The sequence below is a fragment of the Lethenteron reissneri genome, chromosome 46 (assembly GCF_015708825.2).
Source record: "Lethenteron reissneri isolate LAM-NWPU_2019-01 chromosome 46, ASM1570882v1, whole genome shotgun sequence".
Classification (NCBI taxonomy): Eukaryota; Metazoa; Chordata; class Hyperoartia; order Petromyzontiformes; family Petromyzontidae; genus Lethenteron; species Lethenteron reissneri.
In genome coordinates this window covers 3,291,559-3,319,445 of record NC_083824.1, presented here as the reverse complement: position 1 = coordinate 3,319,445, position 27,887 = coordinate 3,291,559, and the positions used below count along the sequence as shown (strand labels likewise).

General features: G+C 48.5%; 1 protein-coding gene across 1 annotated transcript; it reads left to right on the top strand.

Moving 5' to 3' along the window:
• Window positions 1–1,869: 1,869 nt before the first annotated feature.
• DDX41 (DEAD-box helicase 41) lies at window positions 1,870–27,887 on the top strand. Its single transcript, XM_061570666.1, has 17 exons — window positions 1,870–2,062; window positions 6,407–6,502; window positions 7,605–7,767; window positions 9,302–9,376; window positions 10,404–10,464; window positions 11,057–11,193; window positions 11,950–12,022; window positions 12,977–13,130; window positions 13,946–14,082; window positions 15,480–15,642; window positions 17,773–17,904; window positions 18,659–18,730; window positions 19,139–19,235; window positions 21,353–21,502; window positions 21,949–22,020; window positions 26,183–26,293; window positions 27,140–27,887. The coding sequence occupies exons 1-17, from the start codon at window positions 1,988–1,990 to the stop codon at window positions 27,274–27,276; spliced, it is 1,905 nt and encodes a 634-aa protein (XP_061426650.1). The 5' UTR covers window positions 1,870–1,987; the 3' UTR covers window positions 27,277–27,887.

Genomic DNA, 27,887 nt, shown 5'->3' with positions numbered 1-27,887 from the left:
ACACAAGTTACACACACAACACCCAAGTTACACACAAGTTACGCACACGACACACAAATTACGCACATGACACACAAGTTACGCACACAACACACAAATTACGCGCACACAACACACAAGATACACACACAACACACAAGTTACAAACACAAGTTACACACACAACACAAGTTACGCACACAAGTTACACACACAACAAGTTACACACACAACACACAAGTTACACACACAACACAAGTTACGCACATGACACACAAGTTACGCACACGCACACAAGATACACACATAGCACACAACACACAAGTTACACACACAAGTTACACACACAATCTAGATTTGATACACAACACACAAGTTACGCACACAAGTTACACACACAACACACACGTTACGCACACAACACCCAAGTTACACACAAGTTACGCACACAACACACAAGTTACGCACACAACACTCAAGTTACACACAAGTTACGCACACAACACACAAGTTACACACAAGTTACGCACACAACACACAAGTTACGCACACAACACCCAAGTTACACACACAAGTTACGCACACGACACACAAGTTACGCACACAACACCCAAGTTACACACACAACACACAAGTTACACACACAACACCCAAGTTACACACAAGTTACGCACACAACACTCAAGTTACACACACAACACACAAGTTACGCACACAACACCCAAGTTACACACAAGTTACGCACACAACACTCAAGTTACACACACAACACTCAAGTTACACACACAACACCCAAGTTACACACAAGTTACGCACACAACACTCAAGTTACACACACAACACTCAAGTTACACACACAACACCCAAGTTACACACAAGTTACGCACACAACAATCAAGTTACACACACAACACTCAAGTTACACACACAACACCCAAGTTATACACAAGTTACGCACACAACACTCAAGTTACACACACAACACTCAAGTTACACACACAACACCCAAGTTACACACAAGTTACGCACACAACACTCAAGTTACACACACAACACTCAAGTTACACACACAACACCCAAGTTACACACAAGTTACGCACACAACACTCAAGTTACACACACAACACTCAAGTTACACACACAACACCCAAGTTACACACAAGTTACGCACACAACACTCAAGTTACACACACAACACTCAAGTTACACACACAACACCCAAGTTACACACAAGTTACGCACACAACACTCAAGTTACACACACAACACTCAAATTACACACACAACACCCAAGTTACACACAAGTTACGCACACAACACTCAAGTTACACACACAACACTCAAGTTACACACACAACACCCAAGTTACACACAAGTTACGCACACAACACTCAACTTACACACACAACACTCAAGTTACACACACAACACCCAAGTTACACACAAGTTACGCACACAACACTCAAGTTACACACACAAACACTCAAATTACACACACAACACCCAAGTTACACACAAGTTACGCACACAACACTCAAGTAACACACACAACACTCAAGTACACACACAACACCCAAGTTACACACAAGTTACGCACACAACACTCAACTTACACACACAACACACAAGTTACGCACACGCTCAAGTGACGCCCTCGGGTCGCGCCAGTGGGGGGCGCTGTTGTAGCTCGGGGTGGGGGTGGGGGGGGGGGCGTTGTTGGAGCTCGGGGTGGGGTGGGGGGGCGTTGTTGTAGCTCGGGGTGGGGTGGGGGGGCGTTGTTTTGTTGTAGCTCGGGGTGGGGTGGGGGGGCGTTGTTGTAGCTCGGGGTGGGGTGGGGGGGCGTTGTTGTAGCTCGGGGTGGGGTGGGGGGGCGTTGTTGTAGCTCGGGGTGGGGTGGGGGGCGTTGTTGTAGCTCGGGGTGGGAGGTGCCGAGGCTGCTGCTGTCGTCGTCTTGGTGGCTGCTGCTGGTGGTGCTCGGGCCGCGCTGCTGTTAGTAGTTGTGGTGACTATGGACGTGGAGGCCAAGCTGCGCGTGTCGTGGCGGCGGGAGCGCAGCGACGAGAGGGACGAGGCCCCCGTGAAGGTGACGCGGCCGCCCTCTCACACGGACCCGCGTCGGCGTGGCGGGCAGGCGAGGGGCGGGCTTGCCTAGGCCTAGTGGGCCGTGCCTGGGCCTGCGTGTGTTTATGTATACTGTACTGTATCCGAGCAATTATAATAGTTAAAATGTTAACGGAAGTAAGGTCTGTCAGGGATTGGGTAAAGAAACGATGGAAGTTAATGCTAAAGTGGAGCAGTACAAGGGAATAAGCAGAGAAGTGAGGTGACCAGTTTTGAGTGGGAGTACATTGTATTGTGACCTGCAGTGTGGTGAGTTTGGTGGGTGAGTGTGTTGTGACCTGCAGTGTGGTGAGTTTGGTGGGTGAGTGTGTTGTTGAGACCTGCAGTGTGGTGAGTTTGGTGGGTGAGTGTGTTGTTGAGACCTGCAGTGTGGTGAGTTTGGTGGGTGAGTGTGTTGTTGTGACCTGCAGTGTGGTGAGTTTGGTGGGTGAGTGTGTTGTTGTGACCTGCAGTGTGGTGAGTTTGGTGGGTGAGTGTGTTGTTGTGACCTGCAGTGTGGTGAGTTTGGTGGGTGAGTGTGTTGTTGTGACCTGCAGTGTGGTGAGTTTGGTGGGTGAGTGTGTTGTTGAGACCTGCAGTGTGGTGAGTTTGGTGGGTGAGTGTGTTGTTGTGACCTGCAGTGTGGTGAGTTTGGTGGGTGAGTGTGTTGTTGTGACCTGCAGTGTGGTGAGTTTGGTGGGTGAGTGTGTTGTTGTGACCTGTAGTGTGGTGAGTTTGGTGGGTGAGTGTGTTGTTGTGACCTGCAGTGTGGTGAGTTTGGTGAGTGAGTGTGTTGTTGTGACCTGTAGTGTGGTGAGTTTGGTGGGTGAGTGTGTTGTTGTGACCTGCAGTGTGGTGAGTTTGGTGGGTGAGTGTGTTGTTGTGACCTGCAGTGTGGTGAGTTTGGTGAGTGAGTGTGTTGTTGTGACCTGCAGTGTGGTGAGTTTGGTGGGTGAGTGTGTTGTTGTGACCTGCAGTGTGGTGAGTTTGGTGGGTGAGTGTGTTGTTGTGACCTGTAGTGTGGTGAGTTTGGTGGGTGAGTGTGTTGTTGTGACCTGCAGTGTGGTGAGTTTGGTGGGTGAGTGTGTTGTTGTGACCTGCAGTGTGGTGAGTTTGGTGGGTGAGTGTGTTGTTGTGACCTGCAGTGTGGTGAGTTTGGTGGGTGAGTGTGTTGTTGTGACCTGCAGTGTGGTGAGTTTGGTGGGTGAGTGTGTTGTTGTGACCTGCAGTGTGGTGAGTTTGGTGGGTGAGTGTGTTGTTGTGACCTGCAGTGTGGTGAGTTTGGTGGGTGAGTGTGTTGTTGTGACCTGCAGTGTGGTGAGTTTGGTGGGTGAGTGTGTTGTTGTAGACCTGCAGTGTGGTGAGTTTGGTGGGTGAGTGTGTTGTTGTGACCTGCAGTGTGGTGAGTTTGGTGGGTGAGTGTGTTGTTGTGACCTGCAGTGTGGTGAGTTTGGTGGGTGAGTGTGTTGTTGTGACCTGCAGTGTGGTGAGTTTGGTGGGTGAGTGTGTTGTTGTGACCTGCAGTTTGGTGAGTTTGGTGGGTGAGTGTGTTGTTGTGACTGCAGTGTGGTGAGTTTGGTGGGTGAGTGTGTTGTTGTGAACTGTAGTGTGGTGAGTTTGGTGGGTGAGTGTGTTGTTGTGACCTGCAGTGTGGTGAGTTTGGTGGGTGAGTGTGTTGTTGTGAACTGTAGTGTGGTGAGTTTGGTGGGTGAGTGTGTTGTTGTGACCTGCAGTGTGGTGAGTTTGGTGGGTGAGTGTGTTGTTGTGACCTGCAGTGTGGTGAGTTTGGTGGGTGAGTGTGTTGTTGTGACCTGCAGTGTAGTGAGTTTGGTGGGTGAGTGTTGGTGTGACCTGCAGTGTGGTGAGTTTGGTGGGTGAGTGTGTTGTTGTGACCTGCAGTGTGGTGAGTTTGGTGGGTGAGTGTGTTGTTGTGACTTGCAGTGTGGTGAGTTTGGTGGGTGAGTGTGTTGTTGTGATCTGCAGTGTGGTGAGTTTGGTGAGTGAGTTTGTTGTTGTGACCTGCAGTGTGGTGAGTTTGGTGGGTGAGTGTGTTGTTGTGAACTGTAGTGTGGTGAGTTTGGTGGGTGAGTGTGTTGTTGTGACCTGCAGTGTGGTGAGTTTGGTGGGTGAGTGTGTTGTTGTGAACTGTAGTGTGGTGAGTTTGGTGGGTGAGTGTGTTGTTGTGACCTGCAGTGTGGTGAGTTTGGTGGGTGAGTGTGTTGTTGTGACTTGCAGTGTGGTGAGTTTGGTGGGTAAATGTGTTGTTGTGAACTGTAGTGTGGTGAGTTTGGTGGGTGAGTGTGTTGTTGTGACCTGCAGTGTGGTGAGTTTGGTGGGTGAGTGTGTTGTTGTGACTTGCAGTGTGGTGAGTTTGGTGGGTGAGTGTGTTGTTGTGAACTGTAGTGTGGTGAGTTTGGTGGGTGAGTGTGTTGTTGTGACCTGCAGTGTGGTGAGTTTGGTGAGGGAGTGTGTTGTTGTGACCTGCAGTGTGGTGAGTTTGGTGGGTGAGTGTGTTGTGACCTGCAGTGTGGTGAGTTTGGTGGGTGAGTGTTGGTGTGACCTGCAGTGTGGTGAGTGGGTGTGTTGTTGAGACCTGCAGTGTGGTGAGTTTGTTGGGTGAGTGTGTTGTTGTGACTTGCAGTGTGGTGAGTTTGGTGAGTGAGTGTGTTATTGTGACCTGCAGTGTGGTGAGTTTGGTGGGTGAGTGTGTTATTGTGACCTGCAGTGTGGTGAGACGCTGAGTTTGGTGGGTGGGTGTGTTGTTGTGACTTGCAGTGTGGGTGAGTTTGGTGGGTGAGTGTGTTGTTGTGACTTGCAATGTGGTGAGTCTGGTGGGTGAGTGTGTTATTGTGACCTGCAGTGTGGTGAGTTTGGTGGGTGAGTGTGTTGTTGTGACCTGCAATGTGGTGAGTTTGGTGGGTGAGTGTGTTGTTGTGAACTGCAGTGTGGTGAGTTTGGTGGGTGTGGTGAGTGGGTGAGTGTGTTGTGACCTGCAGTGTGGTGAGTGGGTGAGTGTGTTGTTGTGACCTGCAGTGTGGTGAGTGGGTGAGTGAGTGTGTTGTTGTGACCTGCAGTGTGGTGAGTCTGGTGGGTGAGTGTGTTATTGTGACCTGCAGTGTGGTGAGTTTGGTGGGTGAGTGTGTTGTTGTGAACTGCAGTGTGGTGAGTTTGGTGGGTGAGTGTGTTGTTGTGACTTGCAGTGTGGTGAGTTTGGTGGGTGAGTGTGTTGTTGTGACCTGCAGTGTGGTGAGTTTGGTGGGTGAGTGTGTTGTTGTGACCTGCAGTGTGGTGAGCGGGTGAGTTTGGTGGGTGAGTAGATTATGACCTGCAGTTTGGTTAGAGAGTGAATTTGGTGGGTGAGTGTGTTGTTGTGACCTGCACTGTGGTGAGAGGGTAAATTTGGTGGGTGAGTGTGGTGTTGTGACCTGCAGTGTGGGTGAGTTGGTTGTGGACAGCACAGCTGGTGCATCTGCCAGTCATCTCAGTCGGTCAACCCATGGCACCTGGGTCTGTTCCGTGACCTGCCAGCCGACATTTGACACTTCACGTGGCCTCAAAATGCATCTGGCATTGCACAGGCGCTGTGGTGATGTCACCGCCACTTAGTAATGAACAGCAGTTGGAAGTGCATCAGTGAGTGCTGTATTGTAAAATATATGAAGAGGAGAATGGGTCATGGATTTGTCGATAGTTAGCGATGGAGTGGGTGGCAGCTGGAGGAAGAAAGAGGCGTAGGCTTCCAGCATCGTGTAGTGGCTCATTACGATGACGCGTCTTCACGCGTGTTGTTTACTGAACGTCTTTTCTCCAAGGCTCTTTACAATGATTATTAAATTGTACATAAGATGATAGTGGTTAATATAAAGAGTGGGGTTATTAAAAGTGGTGTAGTGAGGTGACAGGAGGGAAGGTATTAGCAATCAATGGGGGTGATTGTGGTATTATTATTTTGATGATGAAGTGGTGATGCTGTTATTGATGTTACTGCAGGTGATGGAAAATGTATGCAACTGTTATGCTAATGAAGCAAACAACTGTAACAAATACTGAAAAAACGAGAATCAATCCCAATGAGACGATGAAACTGAGACAAAGTGAATTGAGTCTTTAATTGAATCGCAGTCCTGTATCGGGAAAATTCAACGAATAGCTATGAATGATGCTGCTGCTGATGATGTTGATGCTACTGATAATGATGGTGATGATGCTGATGATTTTCATAGCCATGCTGCTGATGATGCTGTAATTATGCTGTAGATTATAATAACGCTGTTGCTGCTGCTGATGTCGAAGATGCTAATGATGCTAATGATGCTGTCCATTCCAGCGTGCCCGGACTTCTGAGCACCAAGAGGCTTCTTCAGATGAAAATGACGACGACTACGTGCCATACGTGCCAGTCAAGGAGCGCAAGAAGCAGCAGGTTCTGTCCCGTCATCATCGTGTCCCCACCCCAACCAATGTTTCTCTGCATGAGCGTCAGTGGCTTGAGGGCTGAGAGTGCGTTGTAATATTGGTGACGAATATCTGAACCAGTCCTGGGCTTCCCCTAGATCAACTCAACCTTGAATGAGGACCTGGTATGGTGTGTAAACATCAGCACTGGAGAGACAAAGGCGGCTGGCTGTGGTCCTGGCCACACCACCCCCTTGAGCATTGTGGTAACCTACATATATTATCACAAACAGCACTTCCCCCAACAGCTTATTAAGGCTTTCGGAGGGCTCTTCATGTTGTGGGGAGTGATGGCATAGCAGTTGGCATGCTGCGCTATGAGCCTTGCGACCCGTGTTGGATTTCCATTCACGGCCAACACGAGTGACGAATATCTGAACCGATCCTTGGCCTGCCCTAGGTTGACTCGTCCTCAAATAACTACGTCGTGCAGTGTGTAAAAAGCAGCACTAGAGAGAGAAAGGGGACCAGGCGTGGCAATGGCCACCCACCCCCTTGTGGGCTGTGCCGGCCTTCATATGTTCTCACTTACAGGACTTGCAGAGGCAGCTTGTATATACGTGAATGGATATATCTCTTTCTTTGTATTTCTGTGTGTGTATCTCGCTGTGTGTATCTCTGTATATCTGCGTGTCTCTGTGTGTATCTCATTGTGTATATATCATTGTATGTGTATCTTGGTAGTGTAGCAGTTAGCATGCTGCACTACGAAGCTAGCGATCCGGGTTCGATTTCCGCTTATGGTCAACACCAGTGACAATTATGGGTGGACGTAGACTGTGATGACGACCTGGTGTGGTGTGTAAACATCACCACTAGGGAAACAAAAGCAGCCAGGCGTGGTGTTGGCCACCCACCCTCATGTGCCGTACTGGCCTTTATAGATTCTTCTCGCTCACACCACTTGCAGTCTTACTCTTTGGTTCTTTCGGTAAGTCAAGTAGAAAATCAAATCGAATTTTTTTTCTTTTCTACGTGACTTTACCGAAAAAATCAAGGAGTAATTCCTGCAGTCACGAAATCTTCGAACTTGCAGTCTTGTTACAGGCTATACGGTCTGTGTATGTCAGATGTTGCGGCTGCTCAAGCAGGTGCAGTATGGACGGGGAAGGGGCGGCATGGGGGAGGGGGAGGCTGGGGAGGGAGGCGCGAGCGAGGAGGACGAGCCGGCCGGCCCACGGTCCAACATCAGCCTCCTGGACCAGCACCAGCAGCTGAAGGAGCGTGCAGAGGGTACACACACTCGTCTATACACTATATACTACACTAGTCTGTACACTATACTAGTTACTACACTTCACTAGCCTATACACGACACACTACACTATTATATACACTACACACGACAATAGTCTATACACTATATAGGCATGTCTCACTTAACGAGCGAGATAAGTTTGCTCGCTAAGCGAAAACTTGTTAAACGATCTTTGTTTTCCCATTGACTCCCATGTTAAAAGCTGAACAACGTTTCAGCCACAACATTATCCACTTTTTTACGTGAGAAGTACAATTACATTTTTTAAAATAAAGTAATAAAACATAAAATGTTACACCACACGTGAAAAACCACAGTGTAAGATTCCCCTTATAGTTGATACAGACTGTTGGGAAAAGTGCTGTTATCGAGCATCTATGAAGGCCGGTGTGGCACACGAGGGGTGGTTGGCCAGCACCACGCCTGGCCGCCTTTGTCTCCCTAGTGGCGATGTTTATTCATCGCACCAGGTCGTCATTCGAGGCCGAGTCGACCTAGGGGAGGCCCAGGACGAGTTCAGATAATCGTCACTGGTGTTGGCCGTGAGCGGGAATCGAACAAGGGTCGCCAGATTCAAAGCACCGCACGCTAACCGTTACACCACCGCTCCCCCCACCCCTCCTGCCACCCGTCCATTACAGTACCACCACGAGTCCCCCTTCCCCAACACAACCAAACGCGTGCACTTAGCACAGGAGTGCTGCTAAACAGACAGCTGCAGGCCACAGTGCACCCTCTGCCGCCATGGGATGCATATTTATTGATCAGTCTCAGCTCGATAAGGGAACATTTTGGTCGTTTTGCGAAACAAATGGGTCTAAATCCAAACTGCTTGTGAGAGAGAATTCTCGTAGAAAGAACAGCTCGTTAAGCCAGACACACCTGTACACTACACTCGTCTATACGGCATACACTATACACTGCACTATTATATACTGCATACACGGTCACAATCTGGAGCCCTCCTCGTGTCCCCCGTCTGTATAATTTGGTCATACACTTGAGGCCCACTTGTATCCTCCCGTCTGTATCTGTCACAGTGTGGAGAGACCCCTTTGTGTCCCCTCATCTGTAAATTCCGTCAAAATTCCGTCACAGTTCCTATGATCACTGTTTCATTGCTTTCATGGCTTTATTTTGGTGATTTCTAAAAGTGTATTGGTTTAGCCATGTTTGTTTGTTGTAGTACAGAGTTAAGACTGATGGCCTTAATCTAAGTTGTCTTGTGGTTGTTGTTGGTTGTTTGACTTGCATCTCACTGGGATTTTTGCACACAACGTTGGTGTATGGTGATTTTTTTCTGCAATATTTTGCTGTCTTTTCTTGGATTTTCTGTTTGCACTTAGTCACATATTCACTTTAAGATGTTTTTTGTTCATGTATTTGTTTGTTGTGGTTGCACCCGATTGAAGAGCCGAATGGCTCACAGGGCTATACCTAATAAATGAACTTGAACTTGAATGATCAGTCACTGACTGGATCCCCCTTCGTGTCCCCCTCCGTTTGCAGCTCGTAAGGAGTCTGCCAAGGAGAAGATGCTGGAGGAAGAAAAGAAGATTTTGGAGAGCGTTGCAGAGGGAAAAGGTAACTCAAATACCATGTTGATTCATTTGTGTTAATTATAATTTAATCTACTTGTCCACATCCACAAACATAGCAGGTATACAGCAGATAACAAACAAATGCTGCCTGAAACAAAATAGGTGATGGAATAAGCTGCGTATATTTCGTTTTTTCCCCCCTTAATTATTATTCTTTAACTGTTCATTATGTCGTCACCAAGTACATTCCATAGTGATCCATTCCCTGCCATATTTGATCAGTTATCTAAAATGTTAAATTATGTTTAAGATTTAAGTACAAAAACTGCTGCCCACAAAGGGGCAGCCAAAGAGCTGCAAGGGGGCAGCTAAAAAGCCACATGGGGCTCCCGAGTCGTAGGTTGCTGGCCCCCGGACTGGTTTGAGATGAGGGTTGGTGTTCAGAATTGGAGATTTTTGTTTCCTCACTTTATTAATGAAGGTTTAGTATCCAGAGCCTTGGCTGGGGCATCACAGCACTTGGCAATGTTTGGCAATGTGGCTGCACATGCTAAACTCTTTGCATGACCTTTCCTTAACAAAACTTTTATTTTAAAACTCATCTTTTATTTTACCAGGTAAAACCTGCTGAGCTATTAGCTCGTTTTCATTAGTGACCTGGCCACTAATGATAGCTCAAAGAAGTTGCTTATCATGTTGAAGTTTATAGCAGCCAAATATTCTAAATGCATGTTTCTAAATGTGGAAAGAAAAACCGGAGGAGGACCCGGAGAAAATTCCACGTGGCCACAGGGAGAGAGACCTGCAAACTCCAAATATGCAACAGGCATCAGAGTCAGAATCGAACCCATGACCTACTGCATACCAGGCGAGGGAGATAACATATTGTCGCTGCGGCGCCCCTAAAGCCATAAGGTGGTGGGGATGAGACTGTAAAGTAGTCCTTGAAAGTCTGGTGTCGATATTGTTCAAGTCCCAATGTCTAGCAGGAGTAAGAAAGTGATGGCGTAAGTGGCATTGGTACAGGGATGTCTCGTCCACCGCTGATATTGATGTTGGTGTCGTTGCAGCGTTGATGTCGGTGAAGGAAATGGCTAAGGGCATCACTTATACCAGGGCCTGCAAGTCTGGGTGAGTGAGATATCGTCATCACCAGTCTTGGTTCCTCCACTGCTGGATGACGGCAGACAAAAGTGCTCACCAACAGCACTTGTCCCAACGCTATAAAGTGTCACCTGGTTGGACTTGTGTGTGTGTGTGTATTTGCGTGTATTTTTTAGTAAACTGAGTAGGGGTACAGTTATGCCTCAATTTATGAATGTTCGGTTTATGAAATTTCGTGTAAATGCAATGGACAAAATATGGACAATTTTCGATTGACGAAATTGAATTACCGCGTGAACTAAGGTGGCAGTGTGGTGCAGAGGTGGTGTATCTGCCAGTCATCTAAGTCGGTCAACCTATAACACCTGGGTCTGTCCTGTGACCTGCCAGCAAGTGGTCCACACTTTATCTGATAGGTTCCAAGTCCTCTTAGCCTGGTGCAAGCGCCGTGATGATATCACTGCCACTTAGTAGCAAATGGTGACGATTGGCTGTTGTTCAATGACCGGTTGTTGTTGAATGACTGATTCCTGTTGAATGACTAATTTATTGAATGACTGATTGCTGCTGAATGACCGATTGTTTTAAACGAATGACCGACTGTTGTCGAATGACCCAGGTGGAGAGCCCCCCGCCGCGTGGTGAACATGCCAGAGGACCGGCACGGGCGCGTGAGGCGCAAATGGCACATCCTGGTGGAAGGGGAGGAGCTCCCCATGCCCCTCAAGAGCTTCAGAGACATGAAGTTTCCTCCAGGTACTGTTTGCCGTCACTCACCAGTGGAACAGGGAGCCAGCAGTTGAGTGAGTCATGTAGTCTGCATGCCCAGCCACTGCATGCCCACGTAGCTTCTGTTTAGCTGGATAGAGGGGGCTAAATAGGCATGGCACAGGCTAGAGACGAGATGGACTGGTGTGGTACAGAAGGATGTGGAGTTTATTGGACTTGCCGATAATTGGTCCCAGCCATGTCAAGATCGGCCTCTGAAGGAGGCTAATGAAGGACGCTGCTGGTGAGTTGGAGGGAGTTGCCCTCCAGCAACAACGGAGGGCAGAGGAGCAACGCTCACAACAACGAGCGGAGTGCCGGGCGGTTAAAATACGGAGTTGGCACAGTGAGGAGCACAGTTGATGCATCTGCCAGTCATCTCATTCAGTCGGCGCATGGCACCTGGGTCTGTCCCATGACCTGCCAGCGGGCATTTGACACTTCACGTAGCCTAAAAGTGCATCTAGCATGGCACAGGTGCTGTGGTGACGTCACAGCCACTTAATGGTGAATGATAGTTGTTGTTGAGTCAGGCACATGACTCACTTGGTAAATCAGACAATCTGTGGGGGTTTTTACTTGGACAGTTAGTCAGCCACTTGTTTGTTCGCTTACTCATCCACAAACTCACTTATCCACACATTCGTTGACTCGCCCAATCATCAATTAATGTATTCAGCCACTCTTCTCACTGATGATGATGATGACGACAATAATAATGATGATAATGATACCATCCCACAGCAATCGTGCGGGGCCTCAAGAGGAAAGGCATCGTGAAACCGACTCCCATCCAGATCCAGGGCCTCCCCACTGTGTGAGTGTCTCCCTCGGAAAGAAGCACAAGCCAGATATCTTAAGTGCCTTGCATTGGTTCCTGAATCCATGTTATGACCAAAACCAGAGAGAAGTAATGCTGCTTGTTAACTTAAAGAAGGATGGTGACAATGATAGTGGTGATGATGATGCATCATCCATCCGCCCATTAAATACAAAGATCCCCCAGTATTGCCTTAACAGACTGTTGGAGCATGTGCTGATAGCGCATAGCACCTATGAGGGCCGATACGGCACACGAGTTGGGTGGGTGGCCAGCAACACACCCGACCGCCTTTGTCTCCCCAGTGGCGATATTTACACATCGCACCAGGAACTAACTTGAGGCTGAATATACCTCGGGGAGGCCAAAGAACCAATTCAGATAATTGTCACTTGTGATCACACACACCCCCGTCTTAATGACTCACCCACCCTTTGTCTACTCTTAGGTTTTTTCGGTAAAGTCACGTAGGTAAAAATTAATAATAAAAATAATAAAAATAAAATAATAAATCACGACGTTTCGGAGGCAACACAAGCCTCCGTCATCAGGTGGGACCGTCACAGCTAAATTTACTGTATCAAGCGAGGCAAAATTCCAAGAGACAAGCCCTTAAATACAAGTTAAGGGGGAGGGCGGAAGGGGCTTATCTGAATGTGGTAGTCAGGGAATGGAACGTGTTGGAGGGGGGGGGTGGGCGGGGCTAAAAGAGAACAATCGGTGCACCTCGACTTGGGGTTGTAACCGGTGTTGGCTGACAATCCAAATACAAAAAAGGAAGTACTGTTAAACGCTGGGGATGTCAACACTCGGTTAAGTAGAATAGTACCTGTCAAATAAGATGGTACAAATATGTGTAGTTAAATCTTTTTTTTACATGGTTAATAACATCCTTTTTTCTGGTGCAATGTGTCTATTGCCAGCCTAATAACACCCTTTGTCTATTGCCAGCCTCTCTGGGAGGGATATGATTGGAATTGCCTTCACGGGTTCAGGAAAAACACTCGTGTTTACGCTGCCCATCATCATGTTCTGCGCCGAGCAAGAGAAGAGGCTGCCCTTCCTGAAAAACGAGGGGCCCTATGGGCTCATCATCTGCCCATCTGTGAGTGAAGGCACTGAGACTGACACTTGCTCTGATGCGAGCACTGGCACTTGCACTGACACGAGCACTGAAACTGGCACTTGCACTGACACTAGCAAAGATAAAGATCCCCGTATAGCCTCAACAGACTGTTGGGATAAGGGCTATTAGTGAGCACATATGAAGGACGGCACGGCACACCAGGGGGTGGGTGGCCGCGCAATTCCCAGGCGCCTTTGTCTTCTGAATGACGATGTTTACATATCGCACTGGGTACTCATTTGAAGCTGAGTCGACCTCGGGGAGGCCCAGTACCGGTTCAGATAATCGTCACTGTTGTTTGCCGTGAGCGGGAATCGAACTCGGGTCGTCAGGTTCGTAGCACAGCATTCTAACCACTGTGCCACCGCCCCCCATAGACCCAATGCACAGCAAAGATACAAAACAAAGACCCCCCGTATAGCCTTAACAGATTGTGGGAGCAAGCGAGCACCTTTGAAGGAATGGCACGCGAGAGGGTGGGTGGCCAGCACCACGCTCGGTCGCCTTTGTCCCCCTAGTGGTGATGGTTACACCGCACCAGGTACTAATTTTAGGCTGAGTCGACCTAGGGGAGGCCCAGGACTGGTTCAAATAATCGTCACTGGTGTTGGCCGTGAGCGGGAATTGAACTTGGGCCGCCAGATTCTTAGCGCAGTGCGCTAACTGCTGCACTACCGCGACTGCACATACAGACAACCACGTACACAATCATAGCTCACACTCTTGATTTCTCTTTGTTAGTCCTCCTCCTCCCCATAATCCCCCTCCTCACCCCTCTTTTTCCCCACCCTCAGCGTGAGCTCGCTCGACAGACGCACTCAATCCTGGTGCACTACTCGCAGTGCCTGCAGGACGACGGCTTCCCGGCCCTGCGCTCTGCCCTCTGCATAGGCGGCACGTCCGTCAAGGAGCAGCTGGAGGAGATCCACCGGTCAGTGCCTACTGCTCAGTCACGCACCCTTTCGCTCGCTGGCTTGCACTAGCCTACCTACCGATCTGCTCGCTCAACCGATTGTTCTTCCGCTCGCCATAACCCCTGCCTACACGATCGCCGTGTCGCCCACTCAACGGCCTCTTAGCTCAAACGATCACTCATGATTGCTTGACCGTACAGGTATCCCTTTATTTACGAACGTTCAGTTTACGATAGCGTCATAGTATCCCTACAGTGGAACAGTTATGATGCCACATCACCTTTCCAGTCATTCCAACATGCTGATCTTTTGGTCAATAATTATTTTAGTTTTATATTCATTATTATTCAATCGTTTTCATATTTAATTTATGATTTTAGGGGGGATTGTGAATAGTGATATAGGTGTATATTTGTAGGTTAGGAGTAGAGTGGGAATTATTTTCCAAACACATCCCTAATTTTTGGTATTAAATTAATTGGAAAATATATTCCGATTTAAGACATTTCATTTAACACGTTTTTTTTTATTCTTCCCTTTCATAAATCGAGGGATACCTGCATTGTATTGAGTGGTCCCTGTGTGGTTTTGTAGTGTGCCCTCTTATATACTGTATTTTCAACCTGTCATAACTTTGACCAATTGCCCACTCAGCTGATCGCTTATTTAACCGCCAGCTCACCAGTTTGCTCGCTTGTTCACTCACTCATTCAACCACTTAACCAACCCCTTCACTCTCTCGCCCATTCAGTCACTCAACCTACTAAATTGCTCACTCACTCACTAGTTTGTTCACTCGCTTACCCTCTTGCTCACCTGCCTACTCGACAAAAAGGCAAAGATACCCCATATAGCCTCAGCAGAATATTGGTGCAAGTGCTGTTAGCGACTACCTATGAAGGCCACCTCGGCACACGAGAGTGTGGGTGTATGCATTGTTCTTTTTTTTTGGTGTGGTTTTCATATAAGCCCTCTTGGGTTTTCAACCTCACCTGCACACATTTTTACCTTGTTTTTTATTTTCACTGTTTGTCTTTCACTTGTCTTTTTTGTGCGAATAATAAAATCAGCACCATGTCCGGCCGCCTTTGTCTCCCTAGTGGCAATGTTTACACACTGCACCATGTAATCATTTGAGGCTTAGTTGACTAAGGGGAGGCCCAGGACCGGTTCAGATAATCGTCACTGGTGTTGGTGGTCGTCAGCAGGAATCAAACTTGGGCCACGGGGTTCGTAGCGTATTGCGCTAACTGCTACACTACTGCTCCCCTACTCGAGAATCAATTTACTCACCTGCACACACAACTTCTCACTCGCTCACATATTTAATCACACAGAAACTCACTCGTCCAGCAGTTGTTGCAGTCTGTTATGATTGTTGTTGACTGGCTGTTGGTGGCTGGTGGTTGTGCAGGGGGGTGCACATGATGGTGGCCACCCCTGGCCGCCTCATGGATCTCCTGCAGAAGCGCATGCTGGGCCTTGACGTGTGCCGCTATCTGGCGCTGGACGAGGCTGACCGCATGATTGACATGGGCTTTGAGGAAGACATCCGAACCATCTTCTCTTACTTTAGGGTACGTTTACCCAGTCGTCCACATGCACACACTTTCATTAGTCTGCCTATTCAGTTAACAACAACAACCACCATTCGCCATTAAGTGGCGGTGATGTCACCATGGTGCTTGTGCCAGAATATGTGCACTTTAAAGCAACGTGAAGTGTCGAAGGCTTGCTGGCAGGAGGTCAGGGAACAGATCTAGGTGTCATGGGTTTACTGATTGAGATTACTGGCAGATGCACCACCTGTACCCCCAACTGTGGCAACTTGCTGTGTTTTAGCTACCTCGTTGTTGTAAGCATCACTCTTCTGCCCTCTGCTATTGTTGGAGTGCGACTCCCTCCAACTGCCCAGTAGCGTCCTTCACGAGCCTCCTTCACAGAGGCCGATCTTGACCTTGCTGGTACTAGTCATCGGCAATTCCACTCGGCTCCATATCTTCTCGCATCACATCAATCCATATCTTTGCTAGCCCATGCCGTGGCCGTTTAGCCCCCTCTATCTGGTCAAACAAAAGCTGTTTGGGCATACGGTAGCTGGGCATTGTGGGCTATATGACCCAGCCAATGCAGTCTTGCTTTCCAGAGGAGCGTGTCCAGATCTTTAATGGATTTATGAGCTCTTTACACAATCCAGTCTAATGAAACACAGGATGGATCGTAGGCAGGTCAGCCTGAATGCTTCAAACCTGTTCACTCAACCACGAGCCCACATGTACACACATTCATTTGTTTTGAGATGTATTGTGTTGTGATATATTGTGAACAGTCCTGTGGACCCACCATCCGCAGGACGAAGGGTGAGGGGTGGGTGTGATGCCAGTATGGCAGGGAGAGGAATGCCCTCGGACAGACTATCGGTGCCGTTTTTGTGTGCTATCCATTCCCACTATTTCCGAAGTGAGAGCTGTGTCCGTATTCTTGGTGTTAAAGTCGTTCACTGTGGGTGTTGGACTCTGCCAAGGGTGCGTCTTGTCTCCACTCCTGTTTGTGATTTTCATGGATAGGATATCAAGGCGCAGCCGAGGTATGGAGAGTATCCAGTATGTGGGCATGGAGGTGGCGTCACTGCTTTTAGCAGACGACGTTGTCCTCTTTGCCTCCTCAGTCTGTCATCTCCAGTGTGTACTTGAACGGTTTGATGCCGAGTGTGAAGCGGCTGGGATGAGGATCAGCACCTCCAAATCTGAGATCAACAGCTGCCCTTGGTGGAGGAGTTTAAACACATCGGGGTCTCTTTAGCGAGTGTTTGTCAGTGGGAGCGGGAGATTGGCCAGCGGATCGGTGCGGCGTCCGGAGTGATCCGGGCGCTGTACTGTTCCGTGGTGGTGAAGCGGGAGCTGAGTTTTCGAACAGAGTTCTCGGTTTACAGGTCGATTTACTTTCCCACCCTCACCTATGGTCATGAGCTTTGGGTAATGACCGAAAGGATGAGATTCCGGGTACAAGGGGCCGAAATGAGGTTTCTCCGCAGGGTTGCTGGGCTCACTCTCCGTGATCGGGTGAGGAGCTCGGTAATCTTGGAGAATCTCGGAGTCGAGCCGCTGCTCCTCTGAATCGAGAGGAGCCATTTGAAGTTGTTTTGGCACCTGGTAAGGATGCCCCCGGTAGACTCCCCCTGGAACTCTACCGGGCAGCACGTCCCAATGGGCAAGACCCCAGGGCCGGCCCAGGACATGCTGGTGGGACTATGCTGCTCGGCTGGCCTGGGAACGCCTGGGAATTCCCCAGGAAGAGCTAGAGTCCGTCACCAGGGAAAGGGAGGTCTGGACCGCCCTCCTCAATATGCTGCCGCCGTGACCCTCACCAGGACGAGTGGATTGAGAAACTAACAAACAAAATTGTGAGCAATTGTGCGTTGTTGTTTTGGGTTTTTTTTTGTCATTTATTTTGTTTACCCAGGTGATAACTCAAGAGACCAGGATGAGTCTTATTTGTCACAGTGACCTGGGGCATTAGTCTCAGTAGGAAGCGATGGTTGCAAAATCTGATCCTAATTGGGTCAGTGGCAGGTAATTATTGTATTTGTCGAATGTGAACCCTGACGTAGTTTGTATCGTGCTATATTGTATTGAGTGGTCCCTGTGTTGTTAGTATTGTGCTGTGTTGAGTGGTTCCTTTGTGTCTCTGTGATTTACTGCCAACAGGGCCAGAGGCAGACCCTCCTTTTCAGCGCTACGATGCCCAAGAAGATCCAGAACTTTGCGCGCAGTGCACTCGTGTTGCCAGTCACCATCAATGTCGGGCGTGCGGGCGCGGCCAGCTTAGACGTCATCCAGGTGAGGATGAGTACGTAGGTGCGTATAGGTGTGAGTGTAGGGGTATTGGGGTGTGAGTGCAGGTGTATTGGGTATGGGTGTAAATGTATTTGGGTATAAGAAATATTGTGTAAGAGTGTATGTGTGTGTAGGCATTTTCGACCAAGATCTCCCTTCTAACCCGACTAGACTCATGGGACAAGTACTGTTAGCGTGCACCTATAAAGGCCGGCACGGCAAACCAGGGGGTTAGTGGCCAGCACCACGCCCGGCCGCCTTTCCCCAGTGGCGATGTTTACATACAGCACCAGGTTCTCATTTAAGGTTAAGTCGACCTAGGGGAAGCCCAGGACCGGTTTAGATAATCGTCAGTAGTGTTGGCCATGAGTGGAAATCGAACTTGGGTTGCCGGGTTCATAGCGCAGCACGCTAGTGTGTGTGTGTGGTTTCAGAGGCGCAGTGGTTAGTGCAGTACACTGAACCCGGTGACCCGAGTTCGATTCCTGTTCATGGCCAACACCAGTGCCTGCCTTCATAGGTTCTCACTAATTGAACTTTCTTCTACAGTCTGTTAAGGCTTTCTAGGGGTTCTTTGTGTGTAGGTGGTATGTGTACACAGCATTGTTATAACTTCGCATTTGTTTCACCGTATTAGCATGCGTTGGTTCGCATGGATGGATATGTGGTGTAGGAATATGTGGTGTGTGTGATTTCCATGTTTTTCTCCACACTTGCGCTGACGTGCATTCTCTCGCCTCTCTCCGTACCCGCACAGGAGGTGGAATACGTGAAGGAGGAGGCCAAAATGGTCTATCTACTTGAGTGTCTACAAAAATCTTCACCCCCAGTACGCACATTGCAACTCGTTCAGCTCGCGCAGAGGCATAACACAGACCCACAGCCTTGACACAAACCCTCAGCCTCAACACGAACCCACACACTTAACACAAACCCGAGCCTCAACACAGACCCACAGCCTCAACACAGACCCACAGCCTCAACACAGACCAACAGCATCAACACCCACCCACAGCCTCAATAGAAACCTACAAACTCTACACTAACCCACAGGCTCAACACTAACCCATAGGTTCAACACTAACCCACACATTCAACACAGACCCACAGAAACACTTAGCCCATAGCAAATGAAGATAAGATGACTTTGACCGGGTATATGTGAAGCAGTTTATCAGTGTAAGCAGACTCCGCCTGCTAATTGCACAATCGCACATCTCCCGATTGTCCTTGGCAGGTGCTGATCTTTGCTGAAAAGAAGGCGGACGTTGATGCTATCCACGAGTACCTTCTGCTCAAGGGTGTGGAGGCAGTCGCCATTCATGGAGGCAAAGGTAACGACCACTGCCTGACTGCTGATGGGACACTGAATGTTGAAGCCGATCCAGAGTTTTCTTCTGTTCAACTCAATGTTTGCTGAAATGATCTACTCACCAGAATCGGAATCAGAATTTTAACCTAAACTATTTTTTATTTTACAGGTAAAGCCCACTGACCTACTAGCTCTTTTTCAGATGCAATATGGCCACAAATGATAGCTCATTCAAGTTGTTTATCATGTGGAAATTTATAGTAGTAGCCAAATAATCTAAAACACACGTTTCTAAATGGGTAGGAATAAACTGGAGTACCCGAACAAAAATCCACGCGGCCCCAGGGAGAGAGAAGATGCATACCAGGCGAGATGTAACATCTCGACAGAGTTTGCTCGCGTTGAACTATTATTGCTGAAATGATGCACTCCCAAGAATGGGAAACTCTATCCTGGAGGAATCTTGACGAGCTATGAAGCTCGTTTTTACAGATGTCCTTTAGTGGCACGTCAGAAATTTACAACAACCAGAAGGCCATGTGACTGATGATGTGTCAAATACTCTTGTTTTTTTACATGAAGTTGACAGACATTTGAAGGATGCATATTTAATTTACTTACTTATTTTGTTACTTATAGTTTTCACAACGAGGCTGGTGATTGTACTGTTGAAGAGCTAATTGGAGAACAGTGTTAGAATATTCATGATGCACATCCATACAGCCCAGTCTATTCACACTCATTTTAATGAATGAGTGAGTGTGAAAAGCCCAGTGCCTTCACAGCTACTTATCCATTGCATACAATGTACAGTCCACTTATCATCGCACTGCTGGGTCAGCGCTTCCACACGCTGTATGGGCCGTGAGGGTTATTTGATTATACTTCACCGCCCTGATCTGTGCTGCTATCCATCACATCGCCCACACTGCAGGTCGCAACCCTATGCTTCTTCCCTCGTACTGCTCACTTTTGGAATTCTCTCCTCCCATTGTCTGTTTACCCACCAATTTGAGAAATTTGTTCACTTTTATCCTTTCCAGCTTTGATGGAGCTGTTTCTTGCTGGTTGCTTGACGTTTTGGACCTTTGGTCGCATGCTGAGCGGCTGGGGTGCCACGGTGGCAAGATGTTGTCTCTCAATCTTGATTTGAAGCTTTCGTGACTGCAGGAATCCATACTCTTTGGTTCTTTCGGTTACGTAGGTAGAAAAATAATAGATCACTTATTTTTTTATCTACGTGACTTTACCGAAAGAACCAAAGAGTATGTTATCTCTCGCCTGGTATGCAGGAGGCCGTGGGCTCGATTTTGACCCTCATGCCTGTATATTTGGAGTTTGCATGTTGTCTGTAGTTGCGTCGACTTTCTCTGGGTCCTCTGTTTTTTTCATCCACATTCACTACATGCTAAACTTTTTTAAACCATTTTATTTCAGAAGCGACCTGGCCACAAATTCTAGCACTTCATGTGCACTTTGGTGCTAGACCAACGCTGCTCATTAAACTAACTCCGCGCAGCTCTTCTGTCATGACCAAGCACAGAGGCTATGCTCAACCTTTGTTAACGATAAGAAAGACTTTAAAGGTGTAGGGAGAAACTCCATCAGAGGTGATGTCTCTGTGACGACGTTGCATTAGCATGAACAACACAGTTGCTGTGCCCCAGATACGACAACAGGATTTCACCTCTGGCCAAATTGTGCTTTGTATAGTTGTCATAATAGTTTCGGAGTTAAGATAAAAACCTAAACAATTTTCTTTACCGGGTAAACCCCACCAAGCTATTAGTTCTTTTTCAGAAGCCACCCGGCCACAAATGATAGCTCAGCAAAGTGGATTATCACGTGGAAATGTAAAGCAGCCAAATACTCTCAACACATGTTTGTAAATGTGGTGGGAAAAACTGGAAGACCCGAAGAAAAATATACGCAACCATGGGAAGAACATGCAGACTCCACATATACAGGCGTCAGGGTCGGGACCGAATTCACGACCTCTTGGTGGTGCTGATGAGGCAGCCAGAGCAGACTTGTGATGCTTTAACACCCTTCATGGTCGAACAGAATGGGAACAAAGCTATGGCCTTTGTTGTGACAGCCGCTTTAACCTCCCGTTGGCTGTCCCCTCTCCCCATGCAGACCAAGAGGAGCGGACCAAGGCAATGGAATCGTTTCGCGAGGGCAAGAAGGACGTCCTCGTGGCCACAGATGTGGCCTCCAAGGGTCTGGACTTCCCCAACATCCAGCACGTCATCAACTACGACATGCCGGAGGAGATCGAGAACTACGGTAGGTCGAGCGGGGGAGCGCCTGTTCATCATTCACCTGTGGTGAATGGCGGAGAGAACGAGTTGAGCGGTGTGGTTTGGGGCAGTGACGTGACCCAGCGGTATCAAAATCGGAATCAGGGGGCGCCGAGGTGGCGAGATGTTATCTCCCTCGCCGGGTATGCAAGAAATCATGGGTTTGATCCTGACCATGGCGACAACTATATATTTGAAGTTTTCACGTTCTCCCCATGGTCGCGTGGATTTTTCTCAGGGTCCTGCATTTTTTCCCTTCACATTTAGAATCATGCATTTAAAATATTTGGTTGCTACTATGAATTTCTATGCGATAAGCCACTTTTTGTTGAGCTTCTGAAAAAAGAGTTAATAGCTCAGTGGGCTTTATCTGGTAAAATGAAATTGTCGTCATAGATGAGGCTGTTTTGCTTGTTTCTGTGCTTTATTCAGTTCACCGAATCGGCCGTACGGGGCGATCTGGCAAAACGGGTATCGCCACCACCTTCATTAACAAGTCCTGCGGTAAGTGTTTCTCTGTATTTTGTGTGTTTCTTCGTGTGTCTCTTCATGTGTCTCTTCGTGGGTCTGTGGGCACATGTGCGTGTGAATTTGCATGCACAGTCAGTCGACCCATGACACCTGGGTCTGTCCCGTGACCTGTCGGTGAGCCTTCATGTGACCTCAGTGCACCTGACCTGACACAGGCGCCGTGTTGACGTCACCGCCACTTCGTGGCGAATGACAGCTGTTGTTTTCGTTCTCTGTGTGTATGTCCGTGTGTGAACACAATGACTTGCAGTTGATTCCTGGCTATGGGCAATATCAATGAAAACTGGTATCAGAACCTTTGCTGGACTTTCTCCTGTTGTGGAATGTAAACATCAGCTTTGAGGAGAATGGGTTAGCCCTTCTTATCCTGGCTACATCCCCAAACCCCTTGTGTAATGGCATGGCCTTAATATGTGCATGCTCATGGAAAAGTCCATTCAGAACTCTCCAAGTGAGCATTGTGATGTCACATGATGTCCCAGGTCCTGGAAGATGATATCACAGAACTACTTGTGAAGTCATTAATTTTCCTATTATTTGCACGAGGCACACAACCTGTATATGCCCTGCACAAAGTGCTTGAGGTTTGTAATTCCCAATACCTGGAATTCAGCAAAGTTTAGAATCAGAATCTTTATTTGGACTCGAGGAATCCGATGAGCGATAAAGCTCTTCTTTCACAAATGCCCATTAGGGGTAGGTCAGCAAGTTCCAACAACAAACAATGCAGAAAACAAAAGGAGTGCAAAATAGAGAAAAAGGTAAGCAAGCCACTAAATACTAAAATAAATGTCAGATTTTTGTTTAACACTAAATGCAAGCTTGGGCAAGGCAGCAAAACAACAAAAAACCATCCCAGACGACACCAAGACAACACACAGTCCCTGAATAAAATGACACATAAAAATTGTACTCGCGATGCACAATTAAGTGGCAACACAATTTAATATGATGTCGTTTTTTCATTGGATGGCTAAATCCCAGATGCAAACTTGGGCCATTAAATGTCCAGAGCATCTGGAAATGTCTCGAGCAATAAACACATCAGTGTTACCTTTTTAACTGAGAAACGAAGGGAGCTGCCATGGTGGTGTAATGGCACTGGTTAACATGGTTGGCTACGTACGGTGTGAAAGATGTTCAACATGCATCTGTGGGGCTCCATATTGCCTCAACCGGGCGTGCCTGGGTCGCCTAGCCGCGAGTCCCGGTGCCCCGGGCTCCGTCCGCCACTTCGTCCTAGTGAGACAATGTGGACCCCACGCTCCCCTCGTCCGACTCCAGTGTGGGGCGGTGCGCTCGTTTTGTGCAAAATGTGCGGGTAACGGGGCATCCTGGCGCTACACTCGCTACGGGAGGGCATTGTTTTTCCGTCGTCCTTGGCGTGGCTCATCGAGTTAATTCCCCGACGATGCAACCACGCACCGACGCAGATTTACCCAACATGCAGTGCGAAATGCGCGACCAATAGCACCAACGCTCGGCATGGAGGAGCGGCAGATAACACCAGCGCTCGGCGCGGGACGCGCGACCACCAGCACGAAGGCTCGGCATGAACGCACGGCTGACAATGCTAACGCTCGGCGCGGGACGTGTGACCGCCAGCACGAAAGCTCGGCACGAATGCGCAGCAGATAACGCTAAAGCTTAGCAAGGGACGCACAACCATCAGCACAAAGGCTCGATATGAACGCGCGGCAGACAACGCTAATGCTCGGCGCAGGACGTGCCACAAATGCATAGGCCCTCGCTTGCTGCTCTCTCCCACGCCGCTGCGAACACCACCCCGGGGCTATACCGCGTGTGCAAATGTGTGAACTCTGGGCGTTATGCTGCGTCGCCCCCTCCCGACTATTCTCGCACACACACTCAATCCACTACTTACACAGAAACTGGAGACACCATGCCGTCTACCCTCTTTATTTTGAGCGCGAATCCTTGAATGTAAGCCGTCTAGTTGGTACGACTCGAGAGTGTATTACGAGAAAAACCTTATCTAACACTGCCAATCCACCTAGTCGACCAAGCGTCCTCCGTCGTACCTCGTAGCTGCAGTTGCTGGTTTCGCACAGACACTGTGAGCGGCGAAGAGAGGGGTGCTGACTGAGATGTCCACCGCGAAGAAGTAGGAGACAAGATGGCCCCCTCGTTCCCAGGTCTCACCTTTTATTTCCAACTGCAAAGGACCTGGGTCACGTGATACTGCCTCGACCAATCGTGAGCCTACCTATAGCCACATGCGGGGCCTTCCCTCTCACACAGACCATGGCTGCCTTTGATCTCCCCTGACCCATTATTGTCATATCATCTCATAGAGTCCCTGGCACATAATATGCTACACAGTGGCAGTGGGGGTTGCAAAATGCCGATTTATTACTAATAAACCCCAATGATCCAATCGAAATCCCTAATTTCGATCAGATCATTGGGGGGGCACGTGCCACCCCACCCTCCCCACTGGCTCCGCCAGTGCTCAGAAACCCCCGGCTGGGTGCTGTTCAGGTGGAGTTTGTCCCAGTGGATGAGAAGGTCGCCTCAAGGAGACTTCGGGTCTTATAAAGGAAAACTCTATGCTTTTGCACCAAACAGCAGTTTAAAGTATTCGGCCTTCTCGGAGACGGTGGCTGCAGTGCTCGACAGTGTCGCCTACCGTCTCCATAGTCTTACTGGGTGACTTCAATGCTCACGTGGGAAATGATGGAAATACCTGGAGAGGAGTGATTGGGCGGATTGGCTACCCTCGATCTGAACCCGAACGGTGAGATGTTATTGGAATTCTGCACTAGTCACAGAATGCCAATAACAAACACCATGTTCGAACACAAGGATGCTCATAAGTGTACTTGGTGCCAGAGCACCTTGGGCCGAATGTCATAGTTGTATCATCGGACCTAAGTCTGTATGTTTTGGACAGAGAGGGGCAGAGCTGTCAACTCACCACTTGGTAGTAAGTTGGATCTGACCCTTGGGGCACCGACCAGATAGATGTGAAAGGCCCAAACAAATAGTACGAGTTTTCTGGGTACTTATGGCAGAAGACCCAGTGCAGAATGATTTCAACTTTCACCTCCAGGAAAACTTCTCCTGAATTTCCGGGGAGGTCGTGGACATTGAGTCCAACTGGACGATGTTCAGGACCTCGATTGGGGATGCAGCTGCGAAAAGCTGTGGCCTGAAGGCAGTTGGTGCCTGTCATGGCGGCAACCCTGGGACCCGCTGGTGGACACCATTGGTGAGGGAAGCTGTCAAGTTGATGAGGCTTTCCGAGCTTAGCTCAGAAAAAGGTCTCCGACTCGATTGAGAGGTACCGGCTTGCCAAGCAAGCGGCTGCAGCAGTCACAGAAGCGAAAGCCCGAGCGTCAGAAGAGTTTGTAGAGGCCATGGAGAGGGCTCCCAGGCAGCCTAAAGGATATTCTGGCAAACCAGCCTTAGGGGAGGGGTCGACAGGACGTGGCCCAGGTTGTATTCAGGAAGGGTGGCATAAAATTAACCTCAACTTAGGAGATAGTTGCGAGGTGGACGGAACACTTTAAAGAGCTCCTCAAAATTCTAGAGATCTGTTTAGCAGAGGCTCCTTGGCCAGCATGTGGTGACTTGGGTCTTATGTGTTGTTTGGATGTTGATACTTGTATTCATTGGTAATGTTCTGCTGGAAATGGTTACTGGTTCTGAGAATGGTTACCAGTTAATTGGTGATTAACAAGACAGAATCAAACCCGGAGTGTGGCCTGTGACAGCCTCTTAATTCCCAATTCTCTGTTGCCATTTTGCCTGACCTCAACCTCCAAGTAAAAATATCTCCTGTTTAGCCTTAAACTGTTGGGTAAAGTGCTGTTAGCGAGTACCTATAAAGGCCGGAATGGCACAGGAGGGGGTGGGCCAACACCACGCCCGACCACCTTTGTTTCCCCAGTGGCAATGTTTACACACTGCACCAGGTGCTCATTTCAGGCTGAGTCGACCTGGGGGAGGCCCAGGACCAGTTCAGATAATCGGCACTGTTCTTGATGGCTGTGAGCAGGAATCGAAACTTGGGTCATGGCCGAGTTCATAGTGCAGTGCTAACCGCTGCCCCACCACTTCCCACTAACCGGGCACTCCACATACACGTCAACCTCTACACGCATGTCCACAGACGAGTCGGTGCTCATGGATCTCAAGGCTCTGCTCATGGAGGCCAAGCAGAAGGTGCCGCCTGTGCTGCAGCTGCTGCAGACGGGCGACGAGTCGATGCTGGACATCGGAGGTGAGCGTCATAGGGATGAACGAAAGAATAGGGGGGCACCGTGGTGGCTCGATGTTATCTCCTACGTCTGGTATGAAGGAGGTCGTGGGTTTGATCAAAACCCTGATGATACCTGTTGTATATTTAGAGTTTACGTCTTCTCTTTCTCCTCGTGGTTGCGTGGATTTTCCTCCGGGTCTTCCGGTTTTTCCCTGCACATTTGGAATTGACGTGTTTAGATTACTTGGCTGCTACTATAATTTTCCACATGATAAGCCACTTCAATGAGCAATCATATGTGCCCAAGTCGCTAATTTAAAAAAGTGCTAATAACTCTGTGCTTTAACTGGTAAATAAAATAGTTTTAGTTTTTGTAAGCTTTACCCTTTCTGGCAATAATACAGGAGGTGTTAACATGTCCAAACACCAAATCGACACCTTTTATATCAAGTCTGCATTAACCACACATGCTTGTGTTAAACCATGCAGACAAATATGCTTTATTTGTCTTTTAAACTCATTGGCCAAGACCAGTGTTTGACCAGAGAGCGCCAAAAGGCAAACAGCACAAAGGCAATGCAAAAATTAATACTCATAATAAAGGTTTGTTGGGTTAGATCGCATTATTTATAAATGTGTCGCAACCCTCCACTACCCGACACGGCTAATCAGTAAAATGTTCACTACTTTAGCCCACTGGTGTGTTGAATGAATCCACATTTCCAATTTTTGAGTACAACGTTTTGCTGGTAATTACATCCGGCATCATCTGTGTGTGTGCCCGTGTGTGCGGTTGTGTGTGCGCGTGCCCGTGTGTGTGTGCTTGCCCGTGTGTATCCTCGTGTGCGTGCATGCGTATGTGAGCAGGCGAGCGTGGCTGCACATTCTGCGGTGGTTTGGGTCACCGTATCACGGAGTGCCCGAAACTGGAGGCCCTGCAGACCAAGCAAGTCAGCAACATTGGCCGCAAGGATTACCTTGCGCATGGCTCCACTGACTACTGAGTGCCACGCTGGCTTCCACTGCCATTGGGCAGAGTGGATGGGTGGAGGGAAGGGTGAAGGAGGACAGAGTGGATGGGTTTCTCTCGGCGTTGTCGTTGTGGGAATTTCGGCCCAGATGAGGTCTGAGTGCTCACGGAGGAGGTGAAGTAAAGGGCACTTCAATGAAAATTTCAACCCAGATTTAAAGTGACTGGTGTTTTGTAAAGATGCACAAATGCTTTGTGTCCCAGAGTTTTATGTTAAATGTTTAAAGATCTGTGAAATATTAAAATGGGTAGTAATGGCTACGTGGCTTCCAGGCACGACTGCCATAGTGTCCTCTACTGAAGGCACAGCCTCAGTCGATTCTGCTCACAACGACAGCCTCGACACAGACGCACAGCCTCAACACACCCACGGGCCCAACACAGATGCATAGCCTCAATACTTACAACCTGTACATTGACCACAGTTTCAACACTGACCCACAGTCGTCTCTACACAGACGCATAGCCTCAACAGATATACAGCCTCAACATAGACCCCTCAGCCTGAACATGGACATCCACATACATCTGTTTTACAATAAGAAACAATAAAACTTTTATTTTTAAATAAACGTTGTGACCATA

Coding starts and splice junctions, on each gene's coding strand:
- DDX41 (XM_061570666.1), top strand. CDS start 1,988: ATGGACGTGGAGGCCAAGCTGCGCGTGTCGTGGCGGCGGGAGCGCAGC. Junction 2,063..6,406: donor GGGACGAGGCCCCCGTGAAG/GTGACGCGGCCG, acceptor TGTCCATTCCAG/CGTGCCCGGACTTCTGAGCA. Junction 18,731..19,138: donor TACAAAAATCTTCACCCCCA/GTACGCACATTG, acceptor TGTCCTTGGCAG/GTGCTGATCTTTGCTGAAAA.